Source organism: Daldinia childiae (genome assembly GCF_008694065.1).
Source record: "Daldinia childiae strain JS-1345 chromosome Unknown Scaffold6, whole genome shotgun sequence".
NCBI lineage: Eukaryota > Fungi > Ascomycota > Sordariomycetes > Xylariales > Hypoxylaceae > Daldinia > Daldinia childiae.
The window spans coordinates 596,025-615,186 of record NW_022984647.1 but is presented as its reverse complement, the minus strand read 5'-3'; the positions used below and the strand labels follow the sequence as shown (position 1 = coordinate 615,186).

The window sequence follows — 19,162 nt, the reverse complement described above, 5'->3', positions numbered from 1 at the left end:
GTATCTATCGCCAGCACCGGAAGCAAAACTTTGATCCCCAGATAGGGTCCATGAATTTGTGTCGGGGCTGGAGACTAGGTGTCTAGGTGGATATAAAGAGCTGTCGGTAATAGACTGTGGATAATAGGTAATATCAAGATTGGTAAATTTACTGCCTGTCTCGAAAAGGGGTGTTTGAATGTGGGGTCGAGCGAGCTGAGTGTTCCCAGAAGATCTATCTGCTGACTTTAACCGCTCGAATACCAGATCAAGGCTCGATTGATGAGTCTGTATTATAGGGATCCTATTTCTCCAACCGGTGAAAGCAGATTCGACACTCTCGAAAGAATTGGTCTCGCAGGTATAATGGAAAATCGCATGTTGAACAATCATAATAGGGAGTATCTCGTGAAATTCGGAAGGAATGATATCTTGTAATATGTCGCCAAGACCTCGTAGACCGACGTTCCGTATTTCTGTCGAGTTATTGTGTCTTGTCAACCAGTCTTTTAAATCGGGTGGTATGCTTTGCTCAAAGCACTCTTGAAGCTTTTTGCAGTAACCATCAATTTTCCAGACGAACCACCAAAGGAAGCGCCATTGTTCCTTATCCCAACTATTGGATGAGTTGTCCATTGGACTAGGATTCATAAGTGGGGAGGCTTGTAAGGTATTGTTCATCGGACGGTCGAATCGTAATGCAGGAATAGAGAAGTTATGAAGATGTTGTAAGTTGGGGGTAGTATCAAAGGCCCCTAGCTAAATTGTTAACCATATTTACTTACTTGCTAACAGTATACGAAGTCTATACGTACCGCCTGACACGTTCGCCGACATGCGTAGAGAATCGAGAAACTCGCAGGTGATAGCAAATGAATTAATTTTACCCAAACTGATAGCGTCAACGTCGTTTTTGTAGGGCGCCATCAGCAGCGGTGATATCGGATAGTCTGCCATGATGAAGTCTGCCAGAAGAGTCGCGTCCCAACAGCTTCGGTTGGCAAGCTACGATAAAAGAGCTGAATGAGTTTGTTTAAGTGGGGGGTACGGTATTCAGCCTCTGACGTCTCCGAATAATCAAGCTCACACGGTAGTGCTTTGACGAGAACAGTTCCATTGTCTTATAGGAAGGGGATCGCACAGACGAGCTGCTTGAGTACTTAAAGGGAAAAGTTACCCTGAGGTGGGAGTTTTGCAAGTTGGCTGTTAAAAGGTGTTGAATGAAATCGGGCTGTCCTGCAGCATTGGCATTGGCATTGTCCTGACAGCTAATGAGAGACTTAGCCACACCACTCCAGAGCTAGACAAAAAACCTAATCAAATAAACAAGGATGTAACTACGCAGTAATGATGCCAACTAGCGGATATCTCCTAGAATCTAAGTACAGAGAGCTGCTACTTTTAGTCTCGATCCACGGTGTAAGCTGGCCGTAGACTGGTATAATTCAGTAAAGCCCGCCGAGGATCAGAACAATATCACATAGAAGCGGGGTAGCTCAGAACATTGGCTCGGCCACTTGTACAAGGGTACAATAGCCATGAGAGCGCCAGCCTTTCGGAGTATTATGTGTGCAAGTCATATAGGATGTAAGTAAGCACCTACACGTAGGTATGTAATCCTTAGGCCATTGGGAATCTATTTGGCTCCCGGTTCGCCCGTGGTTAGATATCATACATCACAACTTCGACCTATAATCCCAATCTATCTCCAATTAGTGACGATTCTTACCGGAACAGCCAGTTCGTCCGAAAATTTGGAGGAACTGCTTACACCTAGGGCACAGGGCAACATGGCAACGAGGCAACGAGTCTTAGGTCGCGGACATAGAGTAAAAGGTGATAGTCTAAAAGCTAAGTGTTACCGGTCAATGAGTATTGGGCACCAGTGCTTTGGGGGGTGGCTGATTTTCAGCCATGAACCGCAATTGAATGATTACCTAGGTAGGTAGGTAGGTAGGCTGGCTGCTGGCCATAACCCCGACTAAGAGAGCTATGCACTAACAAACATTCGAAGAAACCCCAAGTAACGCCCGACTATAATAACAAGAGTGACCAAAAGGGGGAAGAAGGTGAGCTTTCCTATCCACTCAATCACATAGGGCAAGACTATGAGCTCACACAATAATTGGGAATGTAATACGTATCGTAATGTGAAGTATCGCTTGGACATGGAAGCCATGCATGGGTGGGGACTTTGAAGAACCAGACCCATGGACAGCGAACCACGCGGAATTCGGACCTGGTTCTGAATACTATCTGCGGCTCAAGTACCTACGTTAGGATAGAAAAATCCGACCAGGACGGTCGGTTACGATACACAATAGCCATGTAATAAATCAGGACAGCTTCTCGACTAGCGATATATGCCTATGTAGACATCGAAGTATAGATTCCAACTAAGTAGTAAATAGGATCGCAACTGCCGACCTACTATGGAAGCGATTCGTATAACGTGTTTCTACTCTGATAACATTGATACTACCTATGTAGGGTGGGTGTAAAAGAATCATGTAGATACCTATCACCAGTTATTCATTCTCTATACACAAGTCTTAGGATGCCCCTGTAACGCAGGGGACGCACATAATCTGGTCAAAACACCATGGCAAACATAAAAAACATAAAAGTAATAGAAATGTAAAAGCGATGGCGTCAGACAAGGAGGATTATAGATAGGTACCTAATGCATCTGCCCGCCCCTGACAGGACGATGTGGCTGTGCAAGGATGTCCTTCGCATCATCATCATCATCATCATCATCAATAGTATGCTGGATGCCGAGCAAAACTCGTAGTAAAAAGAGCCTCAAATGTCTAAATAACGTGTCCTGGTTTGCAAACAAAAAGAAGAAAAAAATTCATCAGCGTCCGAGACAACGGCGGTGGCTGTGCTTCAAGTTCATGGGTTGCAATAGGAAAACTCTAGGTTAGGTAGCTGTCACCAAGCGTTGGCCAATGCTTGTCGACACTGACAGGGGTCACGTATATAGGTCACCAGGATGTTAATCACTATTTAGTGGAGATGTTACTTGAAAAAGCGAAGTATCAGAACATTCAAAATATTATGGAAAAATACACATCTCATGTTTTTGGGGAGACTTTAATTATCCACAATTACCTATTTAAGTAAAAATTATACTAGAATATTCGAACGGGTTTATATACTGCTATATAAATAAAGCAATACGATACTTATTAACTGCTTCAAGTAACATCTCCACTAAATAGTGATTAACATCCTGGTGACCTGTATACATACCTAAGGTATAGACAAAATTTTCTATGAAAAGTTTCATAACGTTGTCTTAAACCGCCCCGCCGGTTTCTACCTGCCGAGCTGCCGGGTGGCGAGTTCAAGGCCGGGGTCAAGACCGGGTAGCAATTAAGTGCCCGACTTGAAGACAGTTCTATTACTATACCCTGCCTAATAAGTAATATACCTAAGGTTCTTATCAGCCCTAGTAGCCTCTCGGCTTCAGCTTAGAATTCTATCACATCTCATCTTATCATCTCCGCATACCCCTATCTCCGAACATGAATAGTATATACTACGTAATACGTTATATAGCAAGGTAGTTATTACAATATTTATTACTAGCTTATCTCTCTGTATGCATCTGTGATATATGTAAACCGATTTTTATAAGGGCATATAATCCCTGTCATGATCCTACCCGTTGAGACGGGAATCATCATGCCAGCGCCGGCCCGCGCCCGTACTTTCAATGATACCATGATATATACCTAGGTACCTACTGGGTATAGTGGAAGACGTATTTCGCTGCGAGGGTGAGACATTGAATCAAGGGGCATGATTACATGCATGCTTACTTGTGGCGATATATCTCCAAATAACAAAAGAGCACCATGTAGTCGATCAAACCGCAAGAGCCGAAGGACAGCGAAGAAAAAAAAAAAAAAAAAAAGCTTTCCGCCGCTATTATACACCATCAATATCGATTTTTTCCCTCGCTTCATCACTCACCGTCTCCAAATCAAGCAAGAGGTGACTCACCAATCTTCCAGCGCATCAAGTTGCGCCTCGTCTGTATGCATATGTCCTTACAGATCGTAGTCAAAAAGAGGAAGATGGTTGTCTACGTCGTGACACCAAGAGAAAAAATCAACTAGACAAAAACCCTTCTTGCTACCCAAAGCACGATCTACTATTTCCGAAGGCATTCGTTGGGTATTATTATCATTAAGTCTATCGTAACATTATGTCTATCCATACCATACGTACGCCCCATCGCCCGATATACATGGCCTTCGATCATCAATCATATGCCACCTTGACATATATGAACGTAACCTTCGAAAATGTGTCTCTCTCCGAGACAGTTTCACAACACCTCATAACGGCAAGTTATTCCACCAACCACATTCACGTAAATAGCAAGGGGTACGGACCGCACTTTAAATCGGGTTGCGGAGATAAGGTATCCGGGGTAAGCTGAATATCGGCTACCTATGCGTAATAGCGGCTGCAGACTTAAGAATAAAACGAGCCTTGCACGTCTCATCTGGGCCGTCTAAGGGGATGTGCTTCCGTGTTTAAGACGAATTCGTCTAAACTAATAAGATCTGGCGAGGAGAATATTAAGTAAAAGTACCTGAGTGTTTCGGCCATCCAGAAACTCTATGGTAATGTTAGTCAAAATGTAAAATTCCGTGATATTCGTTACAATAACATACCTCCATAGAGTCTGTCTTGACTGTAACGACATCTCTAACGGATTGAATCGCCGAAAATGCCAGATCAGTCTCGGTTGCTTTCCGAATCGCTTGGAACATCCTCCACGCCATCTCCTGGTACTCGGGATTGCCGGTCATGCGATACATTAGAAATACGCTCTCGATTGCTTCTGGCCGTAGAAGATACCGCGGGTCACGTGCACTTGTGAACCCCTTCTTTAACTGCGTATTCGATTGATCTTCCCATTCAGACTCGTCCCATTCGCACGGATCCAGAGTCTCACATTTGAGTAAGTTGAAGATTTCGGGCATAATACCAGTGGGCATTGCATCGTATGCCCACACGCAGCCTCGAGTGATCTTCTCGCCGATTTCGAGATGTTCCGGGATGTTGAAAAGTTTGCCCCCGAGTCCAAACATTCCGCCCACGAAGCACGCGAGGTGCTGTCCCTCGGCGGTTAGATGAGGCCCCGTATCATCAGACACGAACACATTTCCAGTAAAAAGTATATCGTCCTGATCCGGTGTCTTCGGTCGAAATAGTAAATTCTTTATAACCGTATCCATCGCTCCGCGGTAGAGCTTTTCGTACACTGGCTCAAGACCGCCAAGTATGGCAAATGTTTTCGGTAAGTATTCGTAAAGGCTATCTGCTAGCGCACCGAGCGTAAAGCTATTGTCATTGTCTAGCTGTAACTGTTTAAAGTCAAAGAATGTTGGCCACATGCCGGGTAGGACTGTTTTGTTCTGCCATTCGTCCAGGACCATCGTCACTCTATTTATAGCGTCATAATATTTGTTGTTTCCCGTAAGCTGTGCTAGTCTAGTAAATTCGAGCGACGACGATGTGACGGAGGCAGACGGGTCATGATATCCAGCCTCTTGTTTACCATCTTTCGCATCATCGAAGTCAAACCAGAATGGTGGCATGTGGTTAGGTGTGTCATATGCCATATAAAGCATGTCGCCGAGCTCGATGGCTTTCTCGAGTAATGCCGTCTCCAAGCTCAAGTCATACGCGCCCAGGAGCCCTCCAAGGTGCCGAATAGTAGTCTCGAAGAAATTGCAAGAAGTGTCTCTCGTATTGGACCAGTTGATGGTTACAGCTGCGGCGGCCGCTTCGTAGAATTCGTCTTTAAGGCCCATAATCCAGAGTGTTGAAAGAGAATCGACAAGCGTAGCTCCCCAACCTCCAAATCCAGGCGCATCCCTTCCTTTCCCAGATACCGGCATAAGTTCATCGTAACCAAAACCTGCGTTCTTGTAGCCAGTCCAACTCTTTACAAACGCGGCTTTAACTTCAGCACGCCGGCTCGCTAAGACCTCCTCCCTCGCAACACCTTCGGGGCTCGTATCGGTAGTGAACGCATGTTGGACTTTGGGAAGCGCAAGAGGTCTACCGGTGGGTAGAGGCACATATTCTGATATGGGATACTTCAATGGTTGCTGGGACCAGTTGTAACTCGTCCTAACAAAGGTAAAGCCGAAGAGGGTATCGCGGTGCTCAGGAATAAGTCCGACTAAAAGATATAATACGAGTACTAGAAACAATGAAGCGAAGACGCGCGTCTTCCGTCGAAAGAGGGCCATTATGGCGTCGTGAGGTTGGTGAAGGACCTGCCATTGAACATTTTCAACCAACATGGAGGGAGTTGGTGAATGTTATGAATGCCTTCCTTCGACTTCTCTGACCCTATCAACCCACAACCAATAAGAATACTTATTGAATCATTACCGATATTATTATTATTAAGATATGTGGGCGGCCAAGAAATACGATGGACTGAAACAAGCTGAATCTGACAGCGCGCGCTGTACGAACTGCATTGGTGAAACAAATACTAATACAAATATGTGTCAGGAATTGAGGCTCCTTGGCGACAAACCAAGGATGAGGAAATTGTGAGTTGTAAATTGGGTAACTGGGGGAAAGTACGGGTATTTAGGTATTTGAGATTTGAGTGCTAAAGAAAACTGCCCGCTAGAAATTAAAATTCCCGGCTACCCGGCACGCTACATCGGAGGCCTGCTAGCCGCTGTAAGCCGCTGGTTATTGAGTTTTATCTAACACACCTGCAGGCTGCCGAGCCGTTAAAATTGGGGAACTAGCGGGTACAATTACGAAGTAGTGGATACTTCGTACCTCTTATCTATGACTGTAGATCTCCTGCAGGCACCAGGACAGAATCTCATGTCGATACGAGTTCTTACTAAGAGGTAAGTACTTACACTATCCCAAATAGCAATAGTATTAGAAGCCAAATTGATAACTTAATTAACAGCTATAAAGTAATGTATTCTATATTATGTATTCTACCTATATCTCTATTTGAGATTATGGAATTGGAGTGTGGTGTAAAAACTTATAAACTAAATCACCATGTAGCATAGGTAGTTACCTCTTCTAAATGAACCAACGGTAGATACTCATCGAGTCTCCAAACAAACCAATGCTACTTTATATACTCTATTAGTGCTATGTTTAAAATGTGAACATATCCACAACTTAAACATATCTAGATCCCTACACCAAGCATCTTCCAAAACAGAAAAAAAGTTAATATATGAAAAGTATAACTATCGTCTATGAACTACATATTATATTACTTATAGCTCTAAAAACGCAGTGGTATCCTTCAAACAACAACAACTCATTTTCCCAACTTATTAAATATCTTTCCCGTAACATCTCTACAGAACTTCCATATCCTCTTAATTTTCGTCTCCCAGGTTCTCCGTCCCTTTTTACCCTTATTCCCATCCTCCCGTTTATCCTTTCCTTCCGCTCCATCGGCCTTATCCACTTTGCCTACATTGTCTAACACCCACGCGATCTCGCCAGCCACCACGTCTGGGCGATCTCTCACAACATGGTGTCCACAATCCGGTACATGCACGTACCGCTTCCTCGCGTTCACCGCAGCAAGGTCTAACTGCTTCTTCTTCATCTGCTCGTCCACCGCATCATACATCTTCAGCATCTCCCGCCTCTGTCTCAGATCCTCCTTCTTCATCCCGTCTTTCGCGGACACACTCGCCTCTGCAGCCTCCAGATCCGCCCACTGTCTCAGCAGCGAGTTCCCGCGCACTACACTCAGGGGCCTCGTGCCCAAGACCCGGAGTGCGTATTGGCTTTCTTCTACCTCGGGATCGAGACCGCCTTCTTGGCCTGTTTCCACGAGCACCATGCCCACGATTTCCACATTGCCATCACCCCCATTGTCTTTCTCTGCCTCCAGCTCCAAGAACGTCCGCGCAAACGCGCCGCCGTACGAATGTGCAACAAGCACGCAAGGCCCCTTCAACCCCTCGCTTTTTAGATACTCCCTCAGCTCTGCGGTAGCTTGTGGGGGCCGAGGGTTCAGGATGCCGCGGTCGTACAACAGGACGCGTAGGCGGTGAGGTACAGCAGTTAGCGTGTGCGCCAGTGCGTCCCACGACGGCGAGCACGACTCGCCTGAACCGTGGAAACAGATGATGAGAGGTCGAGTTTCCGCCGCGTCACCATCATCAGTTGTGCCTGGTTCCGGATCAGGTTCTAAGAGCTTAGGCTCTGCTTCGGACGACGAGATTTCGCCTGGGGTTTCCGTGGCCGAAGGCATCTCGTCACTACCGAGATTCGCACTCATCGCGCGGGTAGGTCATCTGCACAGAAGTTTGGGCGAGATGACTGGCACTTTCATTTCGAGGTAGAAGGCCAAGGAGGCGTAATTCTTCGCAAGCAAGACGATCTTCTACTCCAGGAACTCGAATTGGCACTTCTAGGGTGTGCGGCGTTTGTTGGAGCTGCAAGTTGTGAGAATGACGAATCCTTATGTAGGTACGGCTGGAGAGATTACGTGCACGGACCATGGACACATGTTCTAACAGACAGATGGATCTCAAAGGCGACGAGCCGCACTGTGGTATTACACAGGCGTTGTACAACCACAAATATTATGTAGCCAATAGTATAGCCAATAGTAATTTCTTTTTATTCCTCGGATTTTAGAATCGCGCCCGAAACCTTGGGGTATATCCAAGCAGTCTTCATATGCAATTCCCATACCATACAGCCAAAGATCCTAATGTCCGCATACGCCCAAGAGGCAATTATAGCCAGTATTCCCCATAAACGCCCCTAGTAGGCTTTATAATAGCCCATATAATGCATTTCCTTTCAACATAACGCCAAACTATGCTAAATGATGCCGATATCCTTTATTGTGTAAAATCTGACCTATACCTGAACTGTCACCTAAATCCCGGAAAGACTTTGAGAGCTGTACGTTTCCCTATTGATATTATTAGCTTCTAGACCCACTAGTATGGCGATGCGACTTGCATTGAGGTCGCCCGTCGTCGCTGTTCGTTTCGTCGACGGGTACTACAAGGTCCTGCATGCGATCTCGTGTCGTTCCGACTGTGCTTGGTCTATCATCTCTTGGTTGCTCTTGTAAGTCGATAGCTTCTTCCGGTTGTGGAGATGAGATCTTGCATATATGCTTCTTCATAGAGCTACTCCACGAAGATAGCCTCTGACGACCCCTTTCGACGTCTACCGTGATTACCGCACCACTGGACCTTAGCTTCCGGGTACCAAACTCCCTACGTACCATCGAATTGGTTATCTTTGGGCAGTAACCACGAGGTAGCATTGATGCCTTGCAGGAAGGACATAGTGAGCTAACTTGACCCAAAAATTCGTCAATGCATTCAGGGTGGTAAATGTGACCACAAGGTAATTCACGGATGATCGTTTTCTTGGACTCGAAATCTTCTAAGCAGATGAGACATGCAGGTTGATAATCGATAGCCGAATCAATCTTCTCAACCCTTACGCTGGCAGGTATTCGACTACCTTCTGATGACCTCCGCCCTGTCTTCTGTGGAGATTTGACTGACGTAGGCGATGATGGCAAAGGCGGATCGTAATTATAGGTAAATAAAGGGAAAGTTAGGATATGATGCATCGGCACCATCAGCCTTTTGATACCTAGAGCCTCTAGATTCACTTCACCCCGCATCACGCGGCGTCGTAAAGCAGCACGACGTCGACTCTGGACAAAATGCATAAGCAACGATGTACTGCCTATGATGGCAATAATTACGCCAAGAATAATTAGAATAAATGCCCATAGCGGAAGCGTCGTCGATACGGTAATTACGGTTAATTCCGTCCATACTCGCACGTAATCTGCCGGGTTTGGAGAGTACGTAGAAATAATCTGATTGCTGAATGGGACTTGAGATAAATCACCAGAATAAAGACTCAGCTGTCTCATCATCTCATTTCCAGAGGCACCGGGTATCGCATAGACTGGGTATCGATTCTGCGTCTTCCACATTTCTCCATCTCCTAGGTCCCAAGCAACGTCGTCGATATCTGGTGGTTGACTGGTATCATTATCTGGACGATAAACAAGCATTCCTCGGATAGGATCCAACCTAGCCGAGGCAAGAAATGACTGGGTACAGTCGATATTAATCCACGGCGCTAGAGCAATAAGGTTGTAGTTCGTAGGTGGCAAATTCACTTGTCGTGTGACATTTGATGGAATGTATTTTGCCGCCTCTTCCTGGCAAGGATCATCGTCGCCGAGGTCTGGCACGTATAGAAGACCTTGGATAACCCCATTTGGTGTTGAAACTGAAGTAGTGGAGAGGGTGGTGATATTCTGAAGTAGATCCTCGGAATATGCTATATGGCTCTATCACAACGTGTAAGTAAAAGTTTACTCTTTCCGGTATACTCCCTCTTCCTCAAGTTTCAACACATACTGATAATGCGGTAATATTTCTGAGGATAGTGCTGGGAACCGAATGACCACCCGTCCAACTAGGATTGCTGAATAACAGTCTACTCAAATATTAGCATGATACCATTGTCGGTATAGCGTATAAACTCGATTAAGTGCATTGGGTCAAGGTTTATTAGAAAGGCAACGACGGTGATGGTGATGCAAGGCATTGATGAGAGACAGCAGTAGATGAGACATGGCGAAATTGACAAAATGCATTTTGGTGTAATGTTACGTCGTACAACACAAGGGATGCAGCGATCGCAAATGCACCGGCGACGCACTATTCAACACCGTTGATCTCATCGACGCTGGTCCGTCAATTAACAAGCGTTTAACATCAATCATTCGGCCAACCAACAACCATCAAGATTGCTAAGCTTTTCTTGACGGTCCATTATATTCTTGGCAGTGCCCAGCAGAATGGAAAATAAAAAAAGAAGCTTTCTCTTGGCGACGTACACGACATTCCGGACGGTTTGGAGTGCTGTAAAATAGACGTCAGCCGCTGTGTGCCAAGGGATTCTAGGGAGGGCTCGGCTGGTGCCAAGAAGATTTTCAATCACTATAATAAACACCTCTGGGCAGCGGGGAAAAAAAAAGGGACAGAAATAACAATAATGACGAAATTGACAGAACTACTGGAGACGATAAAAAGAAAAGGGTCCAAGACATACACATGCTCTTATAATCATTATACTATTTTGAGGGATGGTTGAGACATTACGATTGATAACGAAACAACGAAACTGAAGGGATAAAGTTCTCAGGAACAGGAACGGGAACAAGAATAGGAACGCGAATGACGAAGGAGGGATAATGGATAATAGATAATTGTGTAGGTACGGTAAGGCGGGAGACGATGAAAAAGATGTTCTTGGCAAGTTTGGGGGTTGGAAATTGGGGAAAAGAAAATGAGATAATAGGGGGACCCAAGGAATACCTGGCAGGGATGGGGGAAGGGGGGATAAAAGACCCCATCTATTATCAGCTGAGGGAGACGAGGGTTTTTTTTTTGTTTTGGGTAATTTTTTTTTTCTTAATCCTCATGCAATACAGGCAACAGCTCAGGTACGTCTAATAGGGAATTAGGTAACAAGTAGGTACACAAATCATATCCATTGTTGCATTATCAGGTGGTGCGCATTGGGAACTATTCCAAAAATTGATAGGTCAGGCAAACATAGACAGGTTTGATGTGCTAAATAAGTCCCCTTACGCTGCTTTACGTTTAAATACCAGACGTTATAAGTGGCTACATGATACGACCGATAAAGCCCCAGTTGGTTCTTACCGTATACAGTACCTAATAGTACATCTAGGACCTAAATCAGTTAGATCGCTACCTCGTAGCTGGGTGCTATGTAATGTGTCCCATTAACCCCATTGGCGCACAGACAAGATCGGTATATGCAGTTATCGTATCGTATAAGTGTTGTTAAAGTAGGTACCTACCTTCTAACTTATTGTTAAAGAATCCCAGATACGAGCAGGCAAAGTTCGGACTTAGCCGTAGTATTCAGGATTCAACATATAAGAATAGCCCTTATAAGCCTCAGAATCAAAAAGAAAGAGAGTAAGCAAGATACTCGTAAGCAGTTTTGCTCGTCAGGTACTGTGAATCCTGATCAGCGCTGCTTCGATTCAAACCCCTGTCAGATTGTCTCGGGCTGCCGGATGCCTTAAAACCCACCGCTTTCAATGCCAGGATCATTAACTGTTGGTAATTGGGCGTTTTGTGGGACTTACGTAGTGCCCTTAGCTGCAATTCAATTACGTTAGGATCATTAGGATTCTTAGAAGATGCCAATTCACACTGCATCTCAGCCGTTTCTTGTGTGACTTATACTATTAACGCAATAAGATGGGAAAAAAGAAATCACAATGTCAGAGGAAAGTATTGTCATATAGGATACTTATAGTCATACCATAATCAGACATTTATATAATTTTATAGAATGTCAATAATAAAGCTGAAACGTATAATATATACGATAGTGTTATGACAGACTTCACGATCTGAGGTCAAAACAGACCGGCCCAGAACAAAAGCTTGTCGCGCTGGACGCCTTAAAAAAGCTTGTCTTGCCTCGTGCATAAACGAGTCGACCCACCATCACATCCCACCAACCACATCTCATCTTCTCCACGTCGGTACGTAGCAGTTGTAATGATGACATCGCAACATTTGAACTAATACATAATCGACTCGACTCCAACGAGACATCTAGCAAATAAGCATCTTGCATGCATATCGTGGCCCGTGGGTCTAATATCAACCCATCCTCAAAGCGCTTACAGCAATGCTTATTTTTCAAATTATTTCGCATTCATTTTCCCATTCCTTTTTCTGCGTAGCCTCGTCAGCGGGGAAAATGCATGTTTTAAATATTTTTAAGATGAGAAAACCCTCCATTAGCTTACGAACAGACAATGTCTCGGATACTTACTGCGCTACAGGCTCTCCCCGAGCTTTCCGACCCCGAGATTGAAACCACAATACATTGGTAATTATCTCACATCGTAGTTCCGGGTTTAATTCGAAAATAATGAGGCACATGTAATTGCATATAATATAGCCCTGTCATATGGCCGAAAATCCATTATTAAGTCATCTCCGCGGCCTACTCCACGTTGGTTTTCTGATAATTATGTTGTAGGTTACGTTACTTTGTGATTAGTATGTGAATACCTCTCATGTCCACCCATTTCCATGGAGTTGCACCCCTGACTTATTTGCCGATGCTTTATCGGGGCACACCGGGAAAGCCAAGAAATTATCCTCAACAGCATCTCATCGGTGTGGGCCCCGAAATTCCGTTCGATGACCCGAACTCGTCGGCCGGTTCTATCTATTTACTTTCTCTACAGCCAACAATCTCGACAAATCTAAGTTAATACCTCCTAGGAAATCTTTGAAAATAGCGATATGTGTTCTTCTTACAACCCCTATCTTACAATGCGATTTGGGAGCAGATTAAATGATAGGTCGATAGGGTAACAAGGGTTATGGTCCGCCCACGTCTGCTTTCGCTAATTATTGTATTAAGACCTAAATAGGAAAAACCCATTCGTTTTTCCTGCACGGTGGTAGCTGCGATACTTGGAGTCCCCAGTCAGTTAATTCGGGCGTATATAGTTGAGAGGAATGCTTCATCGGACCCTTTGCTAGCACATGTACGTTAGTGCATATTCACTCAACCCTAGCATAACGCTTAACGGCCACCCAATACTTCAGGCACACTTCACAATGCCGTCTTGCTTTTAGTATACTTCTCCTCAAATCAGATAGACCAATAGCTTTGCTCTTATAGATCGGTGCTGGTCGATATCTTGATACTTCTCGTTGTAGTGATGTCGCTTCAGTACGTATCACCATATACATGTTCCAAGTTCGCTATCAGTAGCATACTCAACGAATCATCTTTTACACAGTATACTCGCCCTGCCAATCATTAAGCCTCTGTTATATTATCTATTTGTATCTGGACATGACTTCCATTGTCCCAATTTCAGGGTATCGTATCGTTGCTCGCCAGAGACGAGGTCTCCTATATGTACTTCATATATTTGCAATAAGACACCATATCAACTCTTTTATGGGATAGATTTGGTATTATCTACCCCCAAATCATCTTTGTTGCTTACTGCCTGCCTAATAAATGTCCTATGATGGTGTAGTCATGATTCATTCCCTAAAATTTTATCACACCATTCATGAACTTCAAACACCTGTCATTTGTCAGGGACTCAGAGATCTGCAATCTGTATATATAGATAAAGACCATTGGGGTTGCGTAAAATTAGGCGAGGTGGCATACAGACATGTGTGGTTGTACATGTTACATGCAAAATGGCCTTATCTAGTAGGCTCGCTATTTAGTGGTGAAATGCGTGCTCGGTAGATAAATATAAAAATAAATACCGAAATGTCTCCAGCAGCAATGATACTCCACACTAACTCAATGATGGGGCCGAAAAGATGGAAAACTTGGGGCGGTGTACAGAAGTGAAGCGTTATCAGCACAGTCGTGGCCCGCGCCTTGAGAACAACTGGAGACTATTTCTCTTATAATCGTTTCCCCCCGAGGTAGAAATTTTCATAAATAAAATGACAATCATTCTTTAAATATTTCCATCACTATTACAATTGACCATAGCCGAAATATGGAAAACGTACTTTAAACAGCCTTATTTGAGGGATCCCGGAGGAACACCGAAAGCGCAAGATTTTCTTGTATTTTAGCACGGTTCATGTTGATAGCCAGCTATCGTGGTAGTTCATTAATGACGATTGCCTTAGTAATAGGGACTGTTCACTTTCAACTGTTATCATTCTTCTTTCCCCTTCAAAACTATCATAGTGGCGTTGTTGGTCCGCTTCTAGCTTAAATGTATCCCCTGAATGTAGGCTGCGCTATGAAGAGTTTATCCCACACTAGTCAATATAGACTTGTGTCGCTATTGAGCTTTTTTATATCTCTTATTGTCAATTTAGTCAATTTTCATAATGATATAGTTGCCCCCTATTTGGAGGGGCCTGGTTTGGGTATAGCATTCACGACTACCCTTGTCGGCCAGCTGACCCTTTTACGCCCACTAACTAACGAACTGGCACTACCAAATGAGCATTCGAAATATACGTAACGACTTAGTGCTAATAAATAATACCTACCTAAGGTAACTATGTTCGTCTCAATTAATTTGCTAAACAGCTGGCTTCCGACCAAGAATACGGATATTTGACCCCTTAAAAGGATAGGCAGTCGCTAAAATATTGATATAGTTTATCTCATGTAATATTTAGTCAATTAAAGGCATTATGATGATCCCCAAGTTTACTTCCATAGACAAACCCTTGCTGCGGTTTGGACTTCTTAGGCCTGCGCCGTTAAATTGGACAGTGCGCACAGGTTATGAGGAGTTCCATCCAAATACTATGACACTCGTACTTTGTCAACTCACTCGCGGTTTCTTTTGTAAAATGGGATACGGAACGGATAGATTGATATTCTACTCGCTAACATTGTAAATCACAATTCGTTGGGTATCAAACTCTTCTGTGGGGGCTGGAGAGTAGGCATCAATGCTGGCTTTTGCCTCCTCGCACCTAGAGGGTGCTGCGCTTTAATTAGGGGACCAGGGAAGACTAAGGATAACATACCAGACTTTAGGGGCTTATAGGAGGTTATTTTGACTCTTATCTACTTCCTGACAAAGCATGTCTTCAATGAAAAGTTATAAATATTCAAAATACTTAGGAATAAGGGGGAAGACCTCTCGTCCGGAAGTATCTCGGATCAATCCCTAATTGCTGGCCGTTACGAGGAGGCGGAAGCCAGTACTAATATCACGAAATGGGATGGTACGCGGGATATATAGAGTGCAATTATGATTAAGTAACAACAAATCAAAATTATTCACATCCAAATCAAGGTGTCGACAATTACGATATGATGCCTCATGGTAATCACGCGTTAAGAAACTTCACGGCAGCAGAAAAATGTCGGTAATGACAGTCTATTTTTGGGGCTTTCAACTTGTGAAAAGCACTACGGACTTCGTATAAATAGCAACTCCTATGCTATCTTCTCGATTCTATGTCAATTCCTAATGGACGACGAATTATGCGGCCGCACCTTAGGGAGCAGTGGTGCTGTTAGGTGGGGGAGGTGGACCGCCAGGACCTCCAGGACCTCCAGGACCGCCTGGGCCACCGGGGAAGCCACCACCGGGAGAAGCAACACCGCCTCCCTCGTAGTAGTGAGCAGCAGCGTGAGCGTAGGCAGTCTGGTTGGCCTTGGTGTCGATGAAGACGGTTAGGTACGCCAAGAGACCGTCCTGGAGCTCGCCACTAAGGAGCACGTAGTCGGCAAAGGGGTCGTACTCGGCGGTAGAGGTCTGGGCGTCGATGCCGTCTTCGGAGTTAAGGGTGAGGCGCTGGGTGTTGGTGTTGTAAGGCGCGAGCTCCTCTACGGCGGTGATGAGGCTCTGGTCGAAGAATAGCTGGCCGATGTGGTTGGGCTTGCCGTCTGTCAAGTAGGTATTGTTGGGAAGAACGGTGGCGTTCTCGGTGCTCATCAAGTGAATGTGAGGCGTTCGGCCGGTGTAGTGACCCGGGAAGATAGTGTCGAACTGAACCACACCGTCGTCGTCAGTGGTTTGGATACCACGGCCGTGGATAGTGTTGAGACCTCCCTGGCCCATCGAAGAGACACCAGAGTATACACCGGTAGCATTGCAATGCCAGATGTCGATCAGCAAGTTGGGAATAGCTGCAAGCGTGTTGACGTCAATGAATTGCAGGTCTAGATGAACAGGTACTCCAGCTTGGCTGTCGGTAATGTCAACCTGTAATGATTAAATTAGCATTTGAGAAAAGTATTTATTTATTTATCACTTGAAACCTGGTGCAAAAGATAATTAAATAAACGTACTCGGATTAATTCTCCTGCCACCCAGTAAGGACCAATGGTAACCTCAGGAACAAGAGCGGCGGTCGAATTCGAATCGAAGATAACGTCCAACGGGGTATCTAAGGTGTAACCAAGTTCCGTATTGTCGTGCGTGACGTTCAAGTATTTTTCAAGCTCAGCCTGGCCCCTCTTGGACATCATGCGCTCTATTTTGAAGTTAGTTAGAAGAAGCGTTAGGTATTCTAGGATGACTTACTGTCGCTAAGACCGCGCTTCTCACGAAGGCTTTGGGCAGTGGCAGCACGGCGAGCAGCTGCACGAGCCTTGAGAGCGGCCGTATCGGGAGTTTTGCCATAGTTGGCGATAGCACGACGAGCTCCTGCCTGAGCATGCTTGTGCATAGCCCTCTCGTACTTGACTACCTCTTCGCTATCACCAGGGTGGGCGACGACGGCACTGATGAAAGAGGAGGCCGCCAAAGAGGCGGTGATCGCGCGAAGGTTAACCATCGTGAACTAAACTTCAGAGCTTTGAGAGCTCAAGAGAGTGAAGAAGTATGGAAAGAGTGAAAGCCCTGACTAGAACAGGTCAGAGTAGAAGTAGATAAAATAGAGGAACCGGCATCTTTATATCTTCAACTACGATCTGTTTAAGGAAGGCAGGTACGATATACGTTGCTAATCAGTCACCGCTAATTCGAAGTGTTGGCAGGTGTCGCCATCACGCAAGATCGCGGCAGTATCATCTCCTTTGTCTCTCTAATGGCACCCTCCTAAATTGGTCTCGCCGGGAATCTCCTCCCGCTAGTTCGTGGGATCTTCGTAGATTCACCCAAGGATCTAATATCAAATCATATCAGAGGACCCTGCCCGCTTCGGCATTGCAGCCAAGATTGGTAGGTATCGATTAACCAATAAGAAAACGGCGGTTGAAAACGCAGTGATGCGAACGGCTGGCTTGAACCAAAACTGACGTCTAAACGGGTTCCATGCAGATGTATATGAAAGTCGCGTGTCCTGGTTTACATAGTTTAGATAGTCAACGTAAATTATAGACATGTTAGATATGTCAAGTTCTTAATTGTATAATATCTCAATTCTGATATCTTTCTCGACTCTTCTAGCTCGTATTATCACTATTACCGTTTATTGGTGATTACAACTGAACCTCTCTCATAATTTATTCTCTTCAATACTAAAACTCGGTATATCTCACCTAGATCACCAAAGATGGAAAGAATAGAAAGAAGACCCTTGATCTTAAAAGAGATGTTGTCTCCGTAGAGTAGGCTTTCCATATGCACTAGCGTCGAAAGAGGTTCACTCATAAATTCCTTTAGATTCTTCTCTTAATAGGTTCTCGCGACCACTTAGGTCTTATTTTCTCTTTGAACAACATAAACTATGATGAATCGTGTGTAGTCTTGTTAAGTTTTAATCGAATACTACGATAAATGTAACCTGGACGCGCGGCTCTCCTATACTATCCAATACTAAGATGGCGCCAAGAAGTTGCAGTTACATATTAAGTATCCATACGTAATACAAGGCTTAAGGCGCGCTAAACGATTCTTTTGTTTCTCCTACCTCCTGCGAACCCTGGTATCGTAACTATGATAGGTACGCATATCTATTACATTACAGGTCATAACGAGCCTACGAGCCTCCAACACCATAACTACCTCAAAATCTTTTTACATGTGGAATGATAGTCGAGATCCACAACCATGTTCTTGGCCAAGACTCGTCTACGCCGTTCTAATACTTAATCCACGTCTATACCCCACTTTAACTACATATTATCCCCTTGCACATACCATGCATATGATAGAGAAAGCCTATTCAGCAAATAGGAGGTCCGATAATCGTAAGCGGAGATGAATCTGAAAGGAAGGTGGATGAGGACTTGATGTAAGCAAAAATGGTATCACTGTGATGGGCCGAATAGCTGGTTGTGGATTACGTCCTCTTCGAAACTTACCTTCCTTGAAGATAGCGTCGAGAAAAATATGATGATGCGATTAGGGTGAATCAAGACACCTTACATCTCCATGCTTGGATATTAGGTATTGATGGATTGTATTCATTTTCAGTACAAATAAGTTCTAATCTGAAGGCTATCTATATCCCCAGTGTATTCATAGTCTGTAGTTTGCATAGCGAAGTCCATACAATCTAAGGAGGTGACAGTTCGATACTCCTATCAATGTTTTCTTACCATATCTAATTAGTGGCATTTCTCCCTTAATAGGTTCCGGTTCTCTTCTCTCCAAAAGGGGGTTATTCTATCAGTG

The 19,162-nt window shown here is 44.5% G+C and overlaps 3 protein-coding genes across 3 annotated transcripts; all 3 read right to left on the bottom strand.

Moving 5' to 3' along the window:
• Positions 1-4,497: 4,497 nt before the first annotated feature.
• Positions 4,498-6,317, bottom strand: GL218_06077 (Endoplasmic reticulum mannosyl-oligosaccharide 1,2-alpha-mannosidase; the record flags this gene model as incomplete). Its single annotated transcript, XM_033582774.1, has 2 exons — positions 4,498-4,617; positions 4,674-6,317. The coding sequence occupies 2 exons, from the start codon at positions 6,315-6,317 to the stop codon at positions 4,498-4,500; spliced, it is 1,764 nt and encodes a 587-aa protein (XP_033433916.1).
• Positions 6,318-7,324: 1,007 nt separating this feature from the next.
• GL218_06076 (putative alpha beta hydrolase protein) lies at positions 7,325-8,302 on the bottom strand (the record flags this gene model as incomplete). Its single annotated transcript, XM_033582773.1, has 1 exon — positions 7,325-8,302. The coding sequence occupies one exon, from the start codon at positions 8,300-8,302 to the stop codon at positions 7,325-7,327; it is 978 nt and encodes a 325-aa protein (XP_033433917.1).
• A 7,791-nt stretch (positions 8,303-16,093) lies between these two features.
• On the bottom strand, positions 16,094-17,378 carry GL218_06075 (uncharacterized protein; the record flags this gene model as incomplete). The annotated part of the gene is made up of 3 exons (XM_033582772.1): positions 16,094-16,804; positions 16,891-17,075; positions 17,126-17,378. 3 exons carry the CDS (start codon positions 17,376-17,378, stop codon positions 16,094-16,096), a joined length of 1,149 nt encoding a protein of 382 aa, XP_033433918.1.
• Between the last annotated feature and the right edge of the window lie 1,784 nt (positions 17,379-19,162).